At 41.6% G+C, this 15,533-nt stretch overlaps 1 protein-coding gene across 12 annotated transcripts in view; it reads right to left on the bottom strand.

Moving 5' to 3' along the window:
- Window positions 1-15,533, bottom strand: part of ank3a (ankyrin 3a) — a 98,334-nt gene that overhangs the window by 59,717 nt on the left and 23,084 nt on the right. For all 12 annotated transcript variants that reach the window (XM_069692868.1, XM_069692874.1, XM_069692869.1 and 9 more), the window contains exons 2-3: window positions 3,096-3,197; window positions 2,720-2,818 (exon numbers count right to left, since the gene is read on the bottom strand). In XM_069692868.1, the coding sequence (XP_069548969.1) occupies window positions 2,720-2,818; window positions 3,096-3,197 (201 nt within the window). The remainder of the gene's footprint in view (window positions 1-2,719; window positions 2,819-3,095; window positions 3,198-15,533) is intronic.

The following is a 15,533-nucleotide window of genomic DNA, read 5'->3' as shown; positions in this document are numbered from 1 at the left end:
GGATTGTGACCGGGTGCCACTATAGCCTGTATATATATCCAACGTCAGTATCCATGTGCCCCAGTGAATCCCCTCACACCGATCACATGTTTGTACTGCTGGCGTTCCAGCTCTGGCATCCCCCTGCCTGCACTGCCAACAATGTGTCACTTCCGATCCCGGAGTACCACACACAAACGAGCCTCGGCCTTAAATAAAACTACGTGAACCTGTGCAGGTCCTTGTGAGGGCAGTCGACCCTCAGCCTGCCTCCTGCCAACGCGATACAGGGATTTGCTAGTGACCAAGTTGCTTTTGCGCACCAATGACCAGTCACATGTACTGTATACTGTAGCAGGGACACCTGATAGCCATGTCTGCTTAGGCATAACAAGAGACAAGACTTTCTGGTATGTAATGTAGCTGAACACAACAGCTTGTGTCCTTTAGTCAACCTAAAGGCTTTTCTGGAGGACAAAAAAGTATGACCCATTATGCCGTTAGTTTATACTTTTGTATAATTGACAAGACTGATTGTGCTTTACGTTTGACACTCAGGGCCTGTCGCACAGACACACAAACAGAAGGTGACAAGTTAAAGGAAAGACGAATATTAAATGTCTCAGTAAAGCATTGGGCCACATGCTGCCCGAACAGCATCATAGTGATTTGGCCAAGTCTTCCAAAAAAATGACCCCTTTTGGTGTTTTGAAGATATTGGTGGAAGATGCTCACTAACACGCCAGTCAAGAGTCAAGAGATCTGGTGACTGCGAAGGCGCTCGCATTTGATTCACAGCATTTTCATACTCATCAAGTCATTTAGTGACCTCGCATGCCCTGTGGATGAGGGAATTATCGTCCTGCAAGACACCTCTCGCATCAGGATAGAAATGTTTCATCACAGGATAAAGATGATCATTCAGAACAACTTTGTATTCATTTGTAGTGAGTCTTTTTCTTTGGGGGGGACAAGGGGACCCAAAACATGCCAGCAAACATAGCCACCAGAACCTCGCACTGTAGGGGTCAAACTATCAGGCTTTTCCTTTAATTTGTCACATATCTATACTTGAACTTATTGAATTGTTCAGAGCCTTTTATAACTGACAAATAATACAAATATATACAATGCACATTTCTTTACAAGAGGTAGACACAATGTCATGAACATCGGTGCAATATTTATTTTTCAGCTTTGGTTAGAAGCAACGCTGATTCACATCTATTATAATTTGCAGCAGACTGGCACACACGCACTCTCGTGTTGAAGAAATGCTAACTGCAGTGTTTTGCAACTCCTGAACACCCACCATGACAACCCACGTCTGCAAAGTGTTCACTGACAAGTTGTTCTATTTGTTTCCCAACAAAATCTGCTCTTGCAAAACAGTATCTGCTCATAGCAGCTGAACACGATTCAACTTTTACATTGCTATATTTAGGCACTGAAGGCACTTTGATAGAATGAGGGAAAGATCATGGTCTTGGTCAGATATTGAAAATGTCAATTAAGTAACTTGAAGCACAAGACACTACAGTAAGTATTACTTAATGAACATCTTTCCTAGACTGTGGCAATTTATTCACTGGAAAAACTTTGCCAATTACCTTTTCATCAAACATATTTGGAAAAAACAAATTAGCGGTATGTAAAAGTAATTTCAAGGAGACAAAGCTGCACCACTGAATGCCTTTCATGTCAGTGCCGGATAACACTACACTTAAGTAGAATCAACAGTATCTCTGGCTCTTTCATACTGAACAGATAAATCTTCACAATCCGGTAAAACGACATAAACTACAGGACACACAAATACAACAGAGTCAAACCAACACCTCTCTGATCTCTGTCTCAAAACTGCAACTTTCACGGGGGTAGCATTTGCCCCAGAGCTGCTCAGGGGCCTAATGAAGCGAGGAGAAAGACCTCTTGTTTAATTCTCCCACACAAGAGCAGCACAACATTAGAGGGGCGGATAAACAATTAACTTAAACAGCCACACAGCCTAAATGAAACCCTCAGTGTTACTAAATCTAGGTATCCTCGACAGCGCTGCCTCCTCCTGCTGCGTAAAATAGAAATTGATAGGCAATAGGACGCAGGCAGTGGATTCCCAAGATCCCAAACAAACTAATCCCTCAGCATCCTCAGGGTCACAAGAGAGAGTGATTTTAATTGGGGAGATTTTCTCCTTGATCTTGAATATTTTATTGGGTCCTATGTTTACGTCAGCACCAGGCAAGTGGCCCGGGGCAGAGAGGTGAACCAGACGACTAAATATGGGTGAAGGCCTTCAAGGCAAAAATATGAATAATGTTTTAAATATCTTTCCCTCTAAACTCCTTTTAGCATCAGAATATCAGAATAAAGATACTCCCAAAGAAGAGACCTTCCTTATTTTATGATACATTGCTCAATACATGAAATAAAACAATGCTATTACTGTTTGTGCCTGCCTTGTTCTTTATTACATACTTTTATAAAATAATATATTACCTTCTGACATATAGATTTTTTTTTTCTTGCTTAATTCTCTGTTTCCAACAGCAATCTCCACAGGGGTCATTAAATATTGATCTAGTATTAAACCCTAACAAAGGCTGCACACTTAACAGTAGTTCTACTGTTACTGTAGCTGCATGCTTTTAAAGCCCACAGAGCAGCCATGTTTTGTGCTGGATCCAAATATAGTCCTGTACCGTCAGTGGGGCGTGATGGGTGATGGGGCGGGCCTTACCTTTGTGGCTGCATCCACAGTGGCTCCGAGCTTCAGCAGCTCAGCAACAACTTCTACGTGCCCCTCCTTGGAGGCAAGATGAAGAGCGTTCAGACCATTCTGAGAAATAAACACACGCACAGCAGTTAGAGTGGCTCATGCATGAAGATATGCAATGAGATGACGTTTAACCGCGCTTAAAGGATTGGTTGAAATCATAACATATTTCATCTTGGTGACGACGCTTGTTTAGTTAGACACGAACCCTTTATTCGTCAATCTGAAATTCTGCTGATGGAGCATATTTCTGTTTTTAGAGAAGAATTACAATCCTGAGGATGAGTCAGACACTCACAGGAACACTTGAGTTTCTTCATAAAAGTCTCAGAAAGCTTACCTGATTGCAAATGTTGATCTCAACCCCAGTCTTCAGGTAGTCAAGGACCTTCTCGAGGTTCCCTGCCCGGGCAGCTCGCAGGTAACTGGCATTACTATCAGACTGGAGAGGAGCAAAACAAAAGAGAGCAGAAGAGAGAACGAGAGGCAAGCGAGAGAGAGATGGAGAGAAGGAGAGAGGAGGTAAGCATAGACACTGGACACATGATTATCTGCCTGAAAACCTAAACCTGTTACAAGCGGGCATGCCAGAGAGCAGAAGCACATGCGTTACTGTACCAGGTAGAACTCTGTCATCGTTTCTCAACCATCCAAAAACGTCTAAAACAAAGCCAGCATCCACAAATACAGTGTGTCCACTGCCACATTAAAATCAACACAGTAAAGTCCGCTGGTGTTTAAAAGTCAAGCGAATGCAAATATTCCAATAAGTAAATCCATGAGAACAGAGCCACAAGCGTATCGTCCCAACAATTCACATGATCCTCCGCCATCCATCAGATCCCAGCAGCCTGTTATTTCAGCTTTGTTAAATCCAAATGTCTCGGATTCCCCAGTGAAAAAAGTTCAGTGACCGGGTGGTCCTTCCAGCTGCTACAGAGACCTCCTCTTCTCCTCAGTGATCTCCTCTGTGTCCACCAGAAAAGCAGTTTTATGTCGCCACGCTACGAGATGCAGAGCATCCTCTATTGTGCTTGGCTGTCCTTTATTTCACTACAGAAATAAGGCTTGGCATACCAAAATAAAATGATGAGGCAAGCATGTTTTTGCCCCTATAATAAATGTGGAGAGCATTTGTATGTGTGTGTGAGTGTGAGAGGGAGGGAGAGAGAGGGAGAGAGAGAGAGAGATCGAAAGAAGGATGAGAGGATGAGAGTGGAGAAGAAAAAGAGATAAGGAAAGCTAAAAAAGAGAGAAGAAGAGGCAGAGCTTGTGTTTCTTTGTTTGTGTTCAAGTTGGCTCCGAGGACATCTGGTTTGATATGAAATGACACACAGCAAACTCTGCACATTTTGTCTTCCTTCTCCACTACAGCCTCGCAAAGAGCATTTTGTAAAACTCAGCACGGGGAGCTGCTGAGAGCAGGAGGGAGAGAAGCTGCGATAAACAGCTTCATGATAGAGGCTGAAAACCCAAATTCCCCCGAATTATCAAAAGCCCAGACCTGCTAAATTTAGCCTCGTGTCCAGAGACACTTAGGATAAACTCAGCGGGGCCAAACGGTACGAGCGGTTATCCAACATTGTGTTCTCCGCCTCCCCCTCTGCCATGCTTGTCCAGAAATAACTCTGACGAGCATAGTGGGATCTGACCCAATGCCAAAATGTGAGTGAACAAGACATCCAGCATGAGATTGTTCCACTGATACTCTGTATGAAACTGAGAGGAAAATATTTGTGTCTGTGTGTGCTTATGCAAGCGTATATAATCAAATTAGTGGCAAATGGACCAGTGTTAACTGGAAACCGAGTCATTTCCCGATTACAAGAAACCATTAAGTTAAAAGTCATATCTGTACAGCCAATCGGCTTTTATCTAAACATTTCTTCTTCCTTTCTCTATACCCCTCCATCCCGAGAGGACTGTTTCATAGCACTGAGCCTCTAAAGATATTTCTGCTCTTGTGACCTTGATGATACAAACTGAGTTACTGGTACAGAGCCTGAACCAGCATGATCACTGAACAACAACAATGAGCCCCAAGCCAAGAACAACTACAAACAGATTCAGCCACTACCATCAACACATGCATGTCCAGAAGTAACGTCATTGTGTAAAACCTTTGGAGGTCCCATGTTTTACACTTTTCTGGTCTATTATTTGCAGTCTTGATATCCATTAAAAGATATTTTGTGGTTTTAAATACCAAAAACAATCTCAGTTGAGTTTTACATCTCTTCTCTCAAGCTTCTTGCTGGAGCTTTACCAAGAACGACATATTTTGAGTTTGTGTCCTTAAAGACGCACTGATATCAGTACACTAACAGTATGACAACTGTGCTTTCTTCTGCATAAAAGGTTTGGACAATGGGCCGTATGAAGGGCACACATCAGTGTCAGTTTGTGGCATCACAAATTCACTGTGACATCTTAAACTTACAAAACGTCCAAATGTCGCTGAATACGGACTGTGTGTATTGCTCCATGTACTGAACATTTTGACACTTTCACAGACTTCATAGCACACCTTAGCCTGCTTTATAATTAAAAAAAGAAATGGAAATAAGATTTGATACAATATGAAACCTTTAAAGAGACATAATAAAAACTGTCCGTGGGAGTGTGTGAGAGAGGGTCCCTGGTAGCAGCTGCATAAGAATCTTTAATATTGGCACTGCTGCACTGAACAGGGAAATAGGCCATTGACTGTGAAAACTACGTTGCAGTTGCCTGAATCTTCTGTTGCCTGACTCCACAAGGTTTTTATGAACATTGTGACTATGCAAATGACAACTGAGCAAAAAGACACAATTTTCTAATTACAACAGCAACCTAATGAGACAAATCGAAAGGCAGGTTGCAATGATTACAACCAACAAAGACCGGTATAGTCTGAAGATCAAGGTATTCCACTGGTTAGTTATGGACATGGACACAAGGAATCAGTGTCCTTCATGATGACTTCATGATGTACAAACACTTTGGCTCCTGTCCAGTCCGACAGCAGCCAGCAGGCACCCTCTGTCATCAGTTTCCCACCAAAACACCCTCACTGAAGTTAATTTCCTGCACTTTTTCTTGAATCCTATGATGTATGCATGTTGTACGGTATCAACATGATTCACAGTGACAAGTGGTGCCCTGCTGGAATGAAAACAATGTTTCTGTGATGTGAAAATAGTAGAGCAAGAAAGGTTAATGTACTGAGATAATAATCAAGATTATAAGGTCATGACCCCAAAAGAAACTTCATACATTTCTTTACATTTCTTTATTGCTCATTTTCTCCTCTCCTCTCCTTTTTTAGTTGTTGATGTTTTCCTTAGTATTTGGCAGGGCAGTTCTAAAATCTGTCAAAAACAAGAAAGAAAAAAAAAATCCCTCTCTCTATTCCAATTCTGAAAAAATAGCATCTTTAAAAGCTTATTCATTAAAAAATAAAAAAATAAAATCCAAATATTAGGATTGTTGTATTTTGTCTCACAATGATTATTCAATGAACATAACATTTGTTTGAACTCAGCAGAACTCTAACAATGGCCCTGGACTTCTCTCTATGTTCATTTGATATTGACATTATTCATTTTCACTTAAGAGTGCTTTCATTTATTCAGTATAATTTTCTTGTCTTTATCTCTGTATTTTAGCACGATTGTTACCTTTCTGGTGGAGCACTTGGGTCATTTTAAATGACAGAAAGACAGTTAATGCCCAGCTCCAACTTCAGGATGAACCTAATATTTCCCTGAGAATAACACTTGTCATCGGTCCTAGCTTCATGATCAGTTACTCAAGTCCAAGTCTATCTAACACAATATCTGTGCAGCATGTGTGCCTCTGGGTGCACGTCTGAACGGCTGCTACGGATCCCAACAGTTGACTTGTTTCTTACATAACTGGCATATGTCCCTGTTGTGTGTAGCGCGCCTGTGTAACCAACGACTCTCAGGCTTTGTTGAGTGTCACCACATACGTGACCACTCTAAAACCTCTGACATGGAAATACACGGGTCACACTGCTTTGGATAGGAAGCATGCACATCGTCGAATATTACATCAAACATGAAATGGAAGAAATATATACAGATATTCAATAGAGAGGACAGCTTGGTGTTAAAGTTGACATGTTTCTGTGATGGTTACCAATTTGCATTAGTCCTTTAAATGTAATTTGTCATTCTCCTTCTTCATCAGCTCAAGCTTAGGTACCAACAGATTAAGTCGTCCACATTCATTTCCACATTATTACTCTCGTCGGTTTATCCTTTAATGCCTGCAGTGAAAACCGGTGACCAACATGTCCGACCCTCCATCCACATCCCATCTACGTCCAACATGAAGGATCTTGGAGTCTTTGTGAATGAAGCATTACACAGGACAGGGCAAGAGATTAGTAAGAGAAATATAATTAAGCCTCCGCAGATCAGAGGTTCAAAGAAAATGGGGCCATTAAAGACTAGGTTAAGCCTGAAGGAAAGAATTAATCTAATGTTAGATAGAAGGGAGAGGATGAGAGAAAGAGAGAGAGAAATCTGACAGACAAGTGATGACTGGAAAAGCTGAAAATTATACCATCATTCCCTATTACGGTCTTAAAAAGTTAAAAATGCAGCTAATTTCCGGGTAAGACGCTGTAAAAATGAAAATGAACCATCCCAGTCCTAATTAGAAATGCCATGTGGTCACTGACTGGTGTCTGCAGATGCTCTTTAAAAGGGAGAGGAAAAACTGAATGAATACCAGTGAAGCCTTTGCCATTTAAAGAACTGTAATAGGTAGGTTTGATCACATCGCTGCACCTGTTTCACACTATTGAGAGTCGGACTTTGATTAAGCTCTTTGAAGACAGACAACTCATTAAAACTCAATCTGTTTCATTAGCCAAAGGCACGCCTGCCAATACTGGACTTTTGAGGCAGACACTGATATCAGGTTTCACATATCCCCTTAAACATCCCTCTGAGATGTGTCTGGCTGATATATTGACCTGTCCACTTTAATGATGAGTTATAGAGAGGTTTTCCAAAACATAAGAGTCAGAATCAAGCATACTCTCAAAAAACTGTATGCAAACAAAAAAAAACCCTTTGCATTTGAAAGCACTTTGACACCTGTTGATGAATCTTGTTGTCCCACAATGAACTGGACAAATGAGGAGCTAGTCACAGCTGCAACTGCAAAAATTGTTGACAAAGATGCAAAATTATTTTGGACAAAAGAAGGAGAGAAAAAAAATAGCATGAATTATTGGTTTTCAGCGTCCTTCCAAAGGTGTAATTTGATATCCAGTTATGCAAGTATTTTATAATTTCTATTTAATTAGTTTGAATGTTGTCAGATGTTGCATTACGTATGTCACGTAAGTGCGATACATTACTTAAAAACATCACATAGGCTACGTTATCGTTTGTACTTAACTTAAAATACAGTAAACATCTGTTTTCATACAGGAAACAAACAGCGGCCTCCAGGGTAAAAGTCCTGTGTTTTGATCCATCTAACCACTGCTAACCTTCCTTCTTACGCTGACTCTGTGAATCTTATACATCGTCACCTGACTTCCTCTTTTGTCACCGTTGTATTCAATACAGCCACAAGAGGTCGCAAGTAAAGCCCAGTTTGACCAATTCTGCTTGTCAAGTCGCAAGTGGGCAGTTTTGTACAGCACGATACTGTTTTTTTCCCCCTTACAAGTTCCTTTAAATGACTGAACTGCTCCGAGCATACTAGCAGGTGTAGTTTGCCCAGCAGGTTTAATAGGCCTCTACTACCCATATATTCAGGACAGATGTGATGGTAACTGCCTATTTAATAGTCTGATAATAGATCAGGGGATACATTTTTAAAGAATATAGATTTTTTTTTTGTATACTTACTGCAAAATACAGCTCGATATATAATGTATACAACCCTCATGTACAGTACTAAGGCACTGGGAACATCAAATAAAGGCTGAGCAGTCAGATTTTTTGGGTGGTTCTTTCATTCTAGTTCTCATTTTGTTTTCGTTACTGCTGAATCTGTACTTGGCACTTTTTCTCATCATGACATCAACACAGTGATAGTCCATGGATAGAGGATATTTAGTTCGTATAAAGACTGATATCCCCGGCCTGCCAGACTACAATGATGTCAGTTTGGCACTCTGCACCGAGCTTGTAACAGAAAAAAGATTCGCTCAGCATTTCAGCCATTGGTAAGAAAGAATACATTCATCTATACATGTCAGCAAGCACTTAAGGACATTCTTTACTTACATGCAGATACAAGTATGTATACAAACACTGACACATGCTGTAGGCTCTGTGTGAACCGAGGGAGCTGAGAAGAGGAGAGACAGACCAGCAGTGGCCGTATTGTTTTACTTCATCCCTTTCTCTCCTGACAGCACAAAACTCAGAGCTCCACAGCTCTACCAGCACAAAGCCTGATGCATCGAGTAGCACGTCCACCGATGCCAGAGCACCTCATTCCAGCAACCGCATCCATTTCTCTCATCTCTAAAGAGTTACAACTTCCTAAATCCCATGCTCCGCTCAGTCTCTCAGAGAATCATGATTTGCCTCTTTCTCTCAAGGCTAAAAATAGCAAAGCTATTGATGAATTAATGCCCCCATTTCACTGTCAACATGCTCATACCAGAAAATCATCATGGAGGCTTTCAGATGGATGGATACAAGGCACGTTATTAGCAGAGCAATGAATGGCAATCTATATGAGGAGTCTTAACATTGTAGAGCCTCCTCAGATTTCAAATGTAAAATGCAATGTTGAAGACGTGCCATAGTGTGTGCAGTGCAGCAACACACTGCTTCACAGCTCTTGTGACTGGAACTATTGTGTGGTGTTATCTAAAGCATCAGCCATAACCTTCACTAGATGTTTCAGAAGCAGGGCAAAGAGGAGACAAGTGGTGTCACACTTCCTAAATCCCACCAGGAGCAATGATAGTGAGATACGGTGTGAGTAAGTAAATGAATGAATGAATGAAGTGAGTAAAGTACTTTCTGAATCCTGAATCACATAAAAAAAAAAAAAAAAAATTGTGAATAATAAATGTTCATCAGTGTATTTTCAGTTGAAACAGCTTTCCTAAGGAAAAAAAAAAGCTTTAGCTGAGGTGTGATTCAGTTCAGTTTTGTCTGTCTCACATCGTTGTCTAACAGAGCCATATATCATATAATGTGCATGCTTCAATTTTAAAAGCTTAAGATATTGGTGATGAATTCCTTTAAGTACATACAAGCTTTGGCTGCATCTTAAATTGTCCTTAATAACCTTAATATGAAGCTACACTGAGAAGGCTATCTTAGTTTAGCATAAAGACAAGAAGCAGGGAGAGACAGCTGGCTGTCTCTGATTAAATATTTTAAAAATACATAACACATAACTTAACTTCCTTTTAAATCAATATCTGAGAAGTGTTTTTACCAAAATGTCAAACTAATTCTTCAAAGGAAATAAATAGAAACAACATGAACGCACACGGTACGAGCCAAGTCACCAAATCTGTAATCTCTACATTATTGCCATGCAGGATCAAACCCTCCCACAAATATAAATGCTTCAAGCACTGTTCATCTGATTGCAGAAGATCAGATGACTCTTCAAGTTCATAAACACCAACGGAGCCAAGGCAGTCATAATGAATGATACAAGACCAGGTCATCCCAGTTGTTTGTTGCACCACTGCATTCACAACATCAACCTCTGAGAGAGTCTCTTTAACTTCTCTTTCTAAGATAATACAAAATCACCACACAAATCAAATTTAAACATATGATTAAAGACATAAGAATAAGTAACTCACTTGGGTTAAGAAGACAGCACCTTCCTCCACAGCCATGTTCACTTTCTTTCCCTCTTTCTTTCTCTCCTCTGAATGTCGAAGAGTGAAACCTGAGCCCAGAGGCAGCCAAGCAGCCGAACAGCCAACCAGTCATCTATTCAGTCAGTCAGTAAGCTAGCACTGCCCTGATCTCAGCCACATGAACATCCATCCCACTTGGAGGAAAGAGCAAGGTGCCATTGGCCCAGGTAACAGAGTTTAAAAAAAAAAAAAAAAAAAAAAAAAATCAAAGCACACCAAGAAATGCTAGGTTGGTGGATCCAGCAGGTCTTTGCCTTCCCTGTCTGGTCGATGCTTCCATGCACATCAGATGAGGGGATGGAGGGAGGGAGGGGTGAAGAAGTGAGTATACGGGGGGGGGGGGTAAAAGAAAAGGATGTCGGGAGGAAAAGAAGAGGGGAGGGGGGTTTGTATAACTCGGCGGTGGTGAGTAAACAAAGCACTGAGCGTCTCCTAGTCTTTCACGCTGTAGAAAGGACACACGCCAAATCCCCTTTACTGCCTCTCTCCCTCGCTGTCCCCTCGCGTTGTCTTTTTTTTTTTAAATGTGTCAACAAGGGTAAATCCCTGCTGCCTCGCTGAAGCTGGCCCCTGCCCCAGAAAGCACCTTCATCCAGAAAGGGGAGGGTGCAGGACGAGCACCCTGACTTACCATAATGGCTGAGGCTTCTCCTTCCCTCTCTGCCTCCTTCCTCTTCTTCCTCACCTTCATTTACTCTGAGGGTGGGTTGGGGTGTCAGTGTGATCTTGATATCCAAGGTTGGGTAGGCAAGCAGGGAGAGGGGGCCAAACTGAAAATAGCAGCTGAAACAAATACTTTCGCTAAAATGCCCCCCTCCCCTTGTTATCCCACCCACTCTCCCTCTTTCCCTCCACCTCATTCTCTCCGGTTCACTCTCCCTGCCTCCCACAGTGTTTGCCAAAACACTGCTCTTTATTGTCATCCTGCTTATCAGCTTTTTTTTTTTTCCCCCCCTCCTAACAAAGACCAGTGGTGAGGGCTGCGAGTAGATGTCATGCAGGCTGGGTTTGCTGTACCTGGCAGCATAGAATCACCCAGGGGGCTCTCAATGCATGGGTGCTGTGGTGGTGATTTTATAAGTGCCTACTGGTGGTGCCAGGCCAGTGATGGTGGTCGTGGTGGGGGTTGTGAGTCCAGTGACAGCAGAGAACAACAACAATAACACCAGACGCTATTTTCGGGCGAGCGGACCAGTGGGGCCCTCCCAACAATCAATGGGGACACTTTAACAGGGGATTAGGGGCTTTTCCTTTAGTATTAGGGACACCCACTGTCTCCCCACCTCTCGCCCCTCAGCAGACACGCCCCAACTGCAGTCAGCTGAGCGGGAGCCGGGCACGAGATGCTCGCCCCCACTGGCTTCTCCTCGTAAATCCTGCTCAGAGCTAAACCCCAGCACAGTAAGATGGCAGCCAAGTATAAACACTGCCCTACTGGAGGATGTACATACAAAGCTCAATCTGATCAATATCTGTGTTCTGCGTAACACGCAGCATAACGCCCCAGTTATGTGTTTGATCTTGGGTTTTTCCGCCTGTGGGTGGAATGCGATGTGATTATTCATCTTGGAGGGCCACACACATCTCTTAAGTGTTGACGAAGCTAAATGATTTATGACTACATATACAGCAGATCAACCAGATGCATTATGTTGACATTGGGCAATTTTTTAAAACCTAAGATCGTTAAAATGAAAAACGTTTACGTAGGCGACCTCTAGTGGCCGTAGTGATTATCTCATGAACAAAGGAGGAAGTCGGGTGACTTTCACCCAAGAGGCCAACGTTTGTGTCTCGTGAAAACAAAAGTCAACGTTGAGTTCTTTCAACTTACATACAAAAGTTAAACTCTGCAACGTATTTAACTTAAGTGACGCGTTGATTTATTTTAAACGTACTTTAACTCAAACCAAAATATTTTTCAAAAACTTAACTGAGCTGCAACTGTTTCACAACATTAGCCATGTGGGTATTATTGTTACCATGACCCCGAAGGTCCAGTAAGTGTTGTCAGCAAATTAGCTATTCCTTCATTTATGTATAAGAAGGTATTGGTGCTATAGGAGGCGCTGAAAACACTCACAGTAAATGTCAAGTTGGCAAATGAATGTAGTTTCGTTTCCGAATGTGTTGGCCCCATGAAGGGCACTAAAAATGCTTATATATCTTGTTTTGGGAGTCACTGGATATAGACTTCATTATTTGTTTTGGTATGAGGATGTGTTGCAGCAACCAGTATCAGGGTATCACTACAAAGGAAATACTATCACCATTCTTCAAATCATGTAGTTTTAGAGAAGGATTGTCACAATGGCAAATTAACCAAGGTTAAGAATAGTAAGACAACTAAAACAAAACATTATTATGCTTTTAAAAATCCTACATCAGCATAAATCCCAGGGATACTCATACGTTTATTGTCTGTGGACCGGCCGGCCTCCACAGATGAATAAACAAATACTGTGGTCATAACTTTTGGCAAATGGAAAATCCCTGGGATACACTTCCTGTGGTATTTTGACAATAAATGATAAGCATAGTTTATCATATTTCATAGTTTGTGTGTTACACCCATACATGTTCGTTTTTAAGTGGGAAAATCCTGGATATCCTGAGAGTGCTGCCTGAAATATCGCACACACTAATGTACACGTTCACACAGAGAATAGACAAGTCACATGCAGGAATCCTTCCCTCAACCCCTGCTTTCTCATTCTGTCAACATTTCCAGATGAATAACGCCGCTGCATTGTGGGTATTTTCCAGTGCTATCTCTCAGATGAGAGACAAAGAGAGTTATGGGCAATCAGCGGGACACAGAGAAATTCAAACGGAGACAGAGAGGACTGATAGAGGGAGTGACAGATGCTGTGGACCAGAAGAACTGAACATGTGATTGGTGGATCACAGGCCCCTAACGCTGCAGTGAGCCCTCCTTGGAAAAGGCAGGGTTACCATGGTTACGGGGGAGGTTACAACAGACAGGGGAAGGGAGTCAGGCCTACTTATGGGAAATTGTCTTTTTTGGCACAGTTGTGCTCACACTCTGGAAGCGCCTGTCAACAATTACACAGTGTATGGTTCAGTCCACTGTCTGATGAAATAACACTGCAATTACAAATTTGTATGGTGGTATTTGTGTGTTGTTTTACATAGTGTTTATTTATTTATTCAATAAGTAGATTATTTTAACAATTAAATTTTGTTATTAGCAAAAATTAAATAATATAAGGCAAGATGAAAGGTGGCAAGTACGGATAACATCTTCTACGATGTATTTGTGCATACACACATATGGATACATACATACAATTGTATATTTGCCATGTAATTATATGACTTTTTATTAGGTGACCAAAGTCCCTTTTTAACAGGTGCACTTTGTTCCTTTCAGATATATGTTTTTGTATAATTATTTAAAATTTCAATCGGAGCTATACGTGCTACTAAAAAAAATTCTGTCACTATACAGTAATCATACAATGGTATATTTACTGTAAATTTCAATTGAGAAAGATTTATAGTGAAAATTACCAGATGGGAGTTGGCAATAGGCCATATTGTAGTCATTGTGGTTTTAAATATCAGTTACAAATTCATTTGTAATGCAAAAATTGATGATTTACAGCTCATTTTACTGTAAAATAGCCTTATAGATCTGGAAAAGACAACATTGAAGATAGACCAGTGCCTTAATAACTATATCCATTACGCTGATATGTCTCACTAAATATCACTAAGTACCAATTGGAAACATCGTAATAGTTCTTGGAAGGCTTTGTTCCGGAAGTGTATTATCACCTAAAAAAACAGATATACTTAAAGTATATATTCAAAAGAAATTATAAGGGCTCTGGGCTAATACAGTTGTCACCCGGCATTTCCTTTCCCGCTTTCACAAACAGAGTTGAGCTCAGCCCTCTCAGAGGAGCAGTAAAATATCACACCATCCTCATTCTGTGGAGTATCCTGAGTATTTGTAGAGAATATAACACACACACACACACACACACACACACACACACACACACACACACACACACACACACACACACACACACACACACACACACACACACACACACACACACACACACACACACACAGCAGACAGATATTTACTGCTCCCGCTGCACGGAGCGCTCAAGGGCAAAGCTCCCCTTTGTCACCTGGGACATGAGACTGTCGGGATGTGGGGAGAGGAAGTGAGGGAGGGACTTGAGAAGGCAGGGAGGAAGAGTAGAAAGGAGAGGGAAAGGAAGAGAGGAGGGAGGGAGCTTGAAAATGAAAAATAGGTGAACTATTCAGCGAGTGAAGAAGGCAACGTCATCATGTCCCACCACCACCCAGCTTGGCGAACATGCTAGTCCAATTTATTATTAAGGTACTGAATTACTAGAACCCAATGCAGGGCTAAATAAATATGTAACTTTTGTGCTCGCTGTGATGCTGTTGGAGGCAAATTCAACTATTTACAGCCATTTGTAGACATGCAGTTCTACTACCGCTGCACACATGAAACATCCTGTCTCTTTTCTGTCCAGGACCAATAACGCTGACACTGACATGGGGACAACTTGAATGTCGCATTGGATTTCTTCCGACTGACTTGTCAGCTTTACAGGTGAAATCTACACACAAGCGCACGATGCTGGATCAATAGCTGTCCCGCCAAAAAGTCACCCTAAAACAGGCTCCAGAAGAGCAAAGGTCATACGATGTAACCGAGAGGAGGGGCGAGAGGTAGAGAGAAAGTGGACAGGTGGTCGACTTGAGAGGACAAAGAGTCAGAAAGGGAAACGAGACAATAAAAGAGAGGAGGGAAAGTAAAGCAATTAGTAGGTGAGAGATGTGACGGAGTGGATGACAGAAACAGAACAAGAGCAAAAGACAGGGTGACAGAGTTAT

Source organism: Brachyistius frenatus, unplaced genomic scaffold, assembly GCF_029030835.1.
Source record: "Brachyistius frenatus isolate BFR_SWC_R1_liver_20210118 unplaced genomic scaffold, ASM2903083v1 Contig_13, whole genome shotgun sequence".
Taxonomy (NCBI): domain Eukaryota; kingdom Metazoa; phylum Chordata; class Actinopteri; family Embiotocidae; genus Brachyistius; species Brachyistius frenatus.
The sequence above is the reverse complement of the archived record's forward strand: the minus strand, read 5'-3'. Positions and strand labels throughout refer to the sequence as shown.